The sequence below is a fragment of the Neltuma alba genome, unplaced genomic scaffold (genome assembly GCF_004799145.2).
Source record: "Neltuma alba isolate B1F8T4 unplaced genomic scaffold, ASM479914v2 tig00012749_pilon, whole genome shotgun sequence".
NCBI classification, from domain to species: domain Eukaryota; kingdom Viridiplantae; phylum Streptophyta; class Magnoliopsida; order Fabales; family Fabaceae; genus Neltuma; species Neltuma alba.
Genome location: NW_021637164.1, coordinates 18219 through 24658, shown reverse-complemented (window position 1 = coordinate 24658; position 6440 = coordinate 18219). Strand labels below are relative to the sequence as shown.

General features: G+C 40.5%; 1 protein-coding gene across 1 annotated transcript; it reads left to right on the top strand.

The window, feature by feature from the left end:
- The first annotated feature begins 3554 nt into the window (after positions 1–3554).
- LOC114730634 (uncharacterized) lies at positions 3555–6125 on the top strand. Its single transcript, XM_028917745.1, has 2 exons — positions 3555–5249; positions 5451–6125. Exons 1-2 carry the CDS (start codon positions 3555–3557, stop codon positions 6123–6125), a joined length of 2370 nt encoding a protein of 789 aa, XP_028773578.1.
- The last annotated feature ends 315 nt before the right edge of the window (positions 6126–6440 follow it).

The window sequence follows — 6440 nt, the reverse complement described above, 5'->3', positions numbered from 1 at the left end:
TTAACTTTTATAGCCTTTTTCTCTTAGCTCACTGTGCATCTGTTACAGCCATATAGTCGTGTTTAAAAACTAGAAATCGTCATTTTTTTTTGAAAAAAAAAGAAGAAGAACGTGAAAGAGCAACAGACCCAAAAAAGGGAAACAGTGGTGGACTCCACTTGCAGCGTGCCCCACACGAATGGAATTATAAGGTATAGAAAATACATTTGGAGTTTTGCTTAGTTTTGTAAATCATCTCAAACATAATCCTTTTACTTTGAAAATTATTATACTTCTTAAAGTAGGACTTAATTTGAGAATTGATGTCGGTCTTATATATAAGATATATTTAATATGTATATCAATTTTTTTAAATTAATCCTAGTAATATTTCTTCAGCAACAATCAAGTAGAAGAGAGAAAGACTCCTCTGTGAGAGTTAGTTACGACGGTTATCGTCGTTCTTTGTGCGAGATCCGCCACCTACTGCGACGGTGACTAAAGAGTGTCCGATCTGTCGCTCATTATGACGGAGAGGAATTAGTGAGGTATGGAGGTAGGAGTAGAAGGACAATGTAGTGGAGACGGAGTTGCGAGGGGAAGGAAAGGAAAGGAAGTGGAGCTGGTTTGGAAGAAGAGCCACCATCGGCAATTATATGGTGGAGCGCTTGTTGGAAGAATGATGACAGTAAAGAGTTTCAATGCTCCGACGGTGATCAAGATGATCAGGAAAGGCTGGAACTTGGAGAAGCATGAGGACTTGGAGATCATTGAAATTGAGGATCGATCATTCATTTTTGAATTCCGTCATAGGGAAGATTACTTAAGGATCTTGCAAGGGCGTCCATGGTCGATCCAAGGAATACTGCTCAACGTTCAGCTATGGAAACAGTTTATGACTTACAAGGAAGTGGACTTCAGCAAATGTCCATTTTGGATTCAATTCCATGATCTGTCGCTGGAAGGAATGGATGTAGAGAACGCGATAACCCTGTGATCTGAATTAGGTGAAGTGATGTTGGTGGAGAATCCTAGGTCTGGCAATTTGTTGATTTGTAGCTATTTGCGTGTAGGAGTTTTGGTGGATATGAAAAAGGCTCTAGTGTCTGGTATGTGGACTACCAGACCAGGAAAGGAGCCTGTGTGGATCAAAGCCAGGTACGAGAGATTACAAAACTTTTGCTATCATTGTGGATTGCTGGGACATGATCAGAGAAACTGTCCAAGAAGTGAGGAACCAGAGTATGGTGACTTGGAGTTTGGAAGCTGGTTAGGTGTTCAAGCTGCTAAGAGAATTGATGCTGAGATGGTTTGTTGCAATAATAACTAGGAAGAATGGAGTGAAAAGAAGTGTGGAAGAAGAGTTAAAGAAACTGGCAAACAGAACCTTGAAGGGGCAGGATGACCTGAGGAGTGGTAAGATTGATAAACAGATGAAGGTTGATCCTAGAGAAGGAAAGAAAACTAAAGGGGAAGGAAGTTCTGATGTACAGACACAAAAGAAGATTGATGTGAGTGAAGGGGTGGACAACGAGAATGTTAGGAACCTCTCTAGTATGAAGGAAATTGAAGTGATAAATATGTCGACTGATGGATCTCCCAAGCTGAAGGAGGATTTGTCAAAGGCAATTGTAGTATTTGACAAACTCTCACCTATTTCTAAAGTGGCTATTGGTCTAAGAAGGATCAAACTGAAGAGAGAGCTTGAAGAAGGAGTAGAGCAGTTGAATATTAAGAAAAGAAGGCTATTTTTCAACAATTCTGCTGATGATTTTGGGTTGAACAAGCAGGAGAGTCAAAAAACAATAACCAGAAAGAGTGTCAGATTGTTAAAAAGAAGGGCTAGGAAGGGGAAGGATGGTAGGGGAAAGTTGGAGGAAATGGTAAGAAGAGAAGTACAAGATACATCGGAGGAGGACAGAAGTGAATCATGTGTCATTGCTGAAGGTGAAGGTGGCTGGCCTTTAACAGCCACCAAGGGGCAATGAATTTCATCACATGGAACTGTCAAGGTCTTGGGAGAGCCTTGACAGTCAAAAAACTGAGGGAAGAAAATATTAGAAGAAAGCCCTCAGTTATCTTCCTTATGGAAACAAGAATGAAGAGTAGAAAAATGAAAGATGTGAAAAAGAAGTGTGGGATGGATGAGGAATGGTATGTGGAACCAGTAGGTAGAAGTGGTGGGATGGCTTTATGGTGGAAAAAAGAAGTTGTGATAAACGTACATAGTTCACGCAATATAATTCACACAAGCATGAACTCCACAGTGATAGATGTCCCTGACTTTGTTACGTATGTTTATGGTGCCCCTCGAGATGAAGATAAGGAGAAGGTGTGGGAAGACTTGAGACGTATTGCAGGGGGAGTAACAGGATCTTGGCTGTGCGTGGGAGACTTTAATGATATGGTCTCTTGTTTTGAAAAGTTTGGCAGCAGACCTATTGATCTGAGAAGAACATTAAATTTTCAGAGAATGCTATCTGATTGTGGGTTGATTGACCTGAATTTCAATGGGGTGCCTTACACCTGGAATAATAAAAGATTGGGGGAGGCTCATGTGAAAGAAAGAATAGACAGGGCTACAGCAAATGTGGAATTCAGAGAGAAATTTCAGAATGCACTAGTCATCCATATCGAACCTGTGGGATCTGATCACCATATGCTTAGTGTTGAATGTGAATATAAGCATTCAAGGGTCCCTAAAGCTTTCAGGTTTGAAGCATTCTGGATTGAACATGAAGATTTTCTGAAAGTACTAAGGGAAGGATGGCAGAAAGTGGTGGAAATGGAAGGGAATAAAGTAGAGGAGTTTATACACAGACTGGAAAATTGTAAAGATGCTTTACTGAAATGGGGTAAGCAGACCTTTCCAAATGCAAGGACTTCCATCGACAAGTTAAACAAGGAATTGAGTATCTGCAGAAGTGGACTTTTGATTGCTGAGAAGAAATTGAAAATTGAAGAAATAATAATGAAAATGGAAGAAGCTTGGGATAGGAGGAGGTGTATTGGTGGCAGAGATCGAGGATAAAGTGGCTGGAAGCTGGTGACAGGAATACACGTTTCTTTCACTCTAGCACGATCCAGAGGCGTACAAGAAACAAAGTGATTAAATTGAGAGGAGAGGGGAACACGTGGCTGGAGAAGGAGGAAGAGATTAATAGTGCTTTTACCAAGTACTATAGCACTTTGTTTGCCTCGGGGGGATGCAGGGATTTAGAGAAGGTTCTGAAATTTGTTAAGAAACAAGTAACTATAGAAGATAATGTGCAGCTTGAGAAACTTGTGACAATGGAGGAGGTTAAAATGGCGGTATTCCAACTTGGGGGATCTAAAGCCCCTGGACCAGATGGTTACTCTGGCATGTTTTATCAGTCGGCTTGGTCAGAAGTTAGTAAGGAGGTAGGGGAGATGGTCTTTGATTTCTTTAATAATAATGCAAAGCTAGCAGCTATTAACAAGACTAATGTGGTACTAATTCCCAAAGTAGATAATGCTGAGAATGTGGGACAGTATAGACCATTGGTCTTTGCAACTTTGCTTATAAAGTCATTTCCAAGATTCTGGCAAACAGAATGAGACAGTTGCTGGCTAGAATTATATCAGGAAATCAAAGAGCTTTTATTGCTGGGAGGCTTATACAAGACAATATTCTGGTAGCTCATGAGGCTTACCATTATTTGAAAAATAAAAAAAAGGGAAGGAAGTTTGAAATGGCTGTAAAGATCGATATGAATAAAACCTATGATAGGCTTGAATGGGACTTCATTGAGGCGGTTATGAGGGAGATGGGCTTCGGAGAAAGGTGGTTGTCTTGGATTATGGAATGTGTGAGATCAGTTCAATTGAGTTTGGTAGTAGGAGGACACAAGATTGCTGATTTGAATATGGAAAGAGGGGTACGCCAAGGGGATCCACTTTCACCTTTTCTCTTCATAATTGCTTCTGATGTTCTGTCTGCCATGGTTGATGCTTATGTTGATAATGGGAAACTGAAAGGAATCAGGCTGGCTAACAAATTTCCTATACTATCTCATTGCTTCTTTGCAGATGACTCGGTGTTTTTTGTCAATGCTAAAAGAAGGAATTGTGATATCTTAAGGGAAATTCTGGATAGCTATTGCAAAGCATCGGGCCAATCAGTGAATTTGGACAAGTCATGTATCTTCTTCTCAAAGAATACAGTAGAAGAGGTGAAGCAGGAGGTGTTTGAGATTATGGGAATTATGGATACAGCTGAACCTGGAAAGTATCTTGGCCTTCCTGTCTTGTGGGGTAAGTCTAAGTCTGAGGCTTTGACTTTTGTGAAGAACAAACTAAGCCTTAAGCTACAAGGATGGAAGCAGAAATTGTTGACTTTTGCTGGAAGGGAGGTCATGATCAAAGCAGTAGCGAATGCAATACCAATTTACCCTATGTCTTGCTTTAGTTTTCCCAAAAAGACCTGTAAAGAGCTTAATCAGATGATTTTTGGCTTTTGGTGGGGACAAAAGAATGGGGAAGGAAGAATTCACTGGAGGTCTTGGAAAACTATGTGTAGGGATAAGGGGGAAGGTGGTATGGGATTTAGAGATTTTATGAAGATGAATAAAGCCTTATTAGCAAAGACTGCATGGCGGCTTTGTCAGAATCCTGATGAGATGTGGAGCAGGATCCTCAAAGGCTTATATTTTCCAAATGCTGATTTTTTGCAAGCTAAAAAGGGTAGTAAAGCCTCTTGGGGTTGGTCGAGCATTCTGGAAGGAAGGGAGTTGCTGCAAAGGGATCTAATTTGGAGAGTTAATAAAGGAGATAAGATAAGTCTGTTTGAAGGAAAATGGTTGACCGAGGAGGAAGGTTTCTGTCTTAAGCAAAGAAATCTGACTGAGGAAATGAAAAAGCTGAAGGTAAAAGACATTATTTCCAATAGGAATTGGAACTTTGATGGGTTTGAAGACTTATTGGATGAGGAAGACCGAGTGGCTATTCTAAAGGTGAAAATTCCAGTGGTTGAGGGGGAAGATAAGTATACTTGGTTGGGGAGCAGAGATGGAATATATTCGGTCAAGAGAGGTTACAAAATTGCCAGACTTCAGGAAGCAAAGGAAGAAAGGGAAGCCCCCAGTAGCTCCTATACTATGTCCAAGAAGGTTTGGAACAGTATTTGGAAAGTGAAGGTGCCTCCAAAAGTCAATCAGTTCATGTGGAGAGCAGTTAGCAATGCTTTGGCGACAAAAGAAGCTCTCTTTAAGAGAAAATGTAAGAGATCCTATATGCAGCATTTGCAAAGTGTATGTGGAGACGGTCGAACATGCACTTTTTTTGTGTCCCTGGGCTAAGTTATGCTGGTTCAGTTCCCCTCTAGCTTTGAGATTTGATGAGAAGAATATGGGAAGATTGGATAGGTGGCTGGAAAGCTGGTTGTCAAAGAAGAATGAGATTGATGATTATAATATATCATTTTTTGCTGCCTTGTGTTGGGGGTCTGGAAGGCCAGATGCTGTAGTGTGTTTGAAGGAAAAGAAGTAGATGCTGGGGGCTGCTTATCTCAGGGTATCAGATTGGTTAATGAGTATTGGGGCTGTTTCAAGAAGAGGGAGAGAAGGAAGATGCCAGTTGCAGTGGTGGAGAGATCTTTGGCTTGGGAGAGACCAGCAGAAGGGGTGGTGAAAATTAACATAGATGGGGCCTTCTGTAGTAAAGACATGATTGCTGGTATTGGGGTGATAGGAAGAGACAGTAATGGCAGATACTTGGGCGGCCTTGGTATGATTATTGATGCAAGGTCTGCTTTCATGTCTGAATGTAGAGCCTTACTTGAAGCTTTGAAAATGAAAGATATATTTTGTGATCGAGAGGTGATAATTGAGACGGACTGTTTGGAACTGTATAGAAGAGTAAGAAGTAGGAGCTTGGATGGATGCGATTGGAAGTGTGTGGAAATGATGCAGGAGTGTTTAGAGTTAGGGGATAAGACGGACAGATGGTCAATAGCCTTGGTAGCTCGTGGGGGCAATAGTGCTGCAGACTTTTTAGCAGCACAAGCTATGAGGAGAATGGTACCGCAAGGATGGCTTGATAAGCCACCACCTCCTCTGAACCGGATTTTACTTCAAGACCTTACTTGCCGTAACATTTCTGCTGACACTAAGAAGGGTGTAGGTTAAGTCTTAGTTTCCTTGCTTGGTTATAGGTTGTACTTAGGATTCCCTTCTTTGTCTGTAGGTTGTACTTTAGGTTTTACCGCTTTCTTTGCTTTCTTTTGCTAGTCTATTAGTGAGTGTAATATTTATTTGCGTTTTAATAATATGTACTTTGTTTTGCTAAAAAAAAAAAAGTAGAAGAGAGAAAGAGGGAATTAAGTAAGACGATTAGAGTGTTTAAAAAAATATATCATATTAACTAATTTAACTAACGTCCTTAATCTAATCAAATTAGTTAATTATATTTTATATTAAGGGCAAGCAAAGTACTACTTTCGG

What these genes read in the sequence shown, in the direction of transcription:
- LOC114730634 (XM_028917745.1), top strand. Translation starts at nt 3,555, where the DNA reads ATGAGACAGTTGCTGGCTAGAATTATATCAGGAAATCAAAGAGCTTTT. An exon ending in ATATGCAGCATTTGCAAAGT is followed by an intron (nt 5,250 to 5,450) that starts GTATGTGGAGAC and finishes GGGGTCTGGAAG; the next exon opens with GCCAGATGCTGTAGTGTGTT.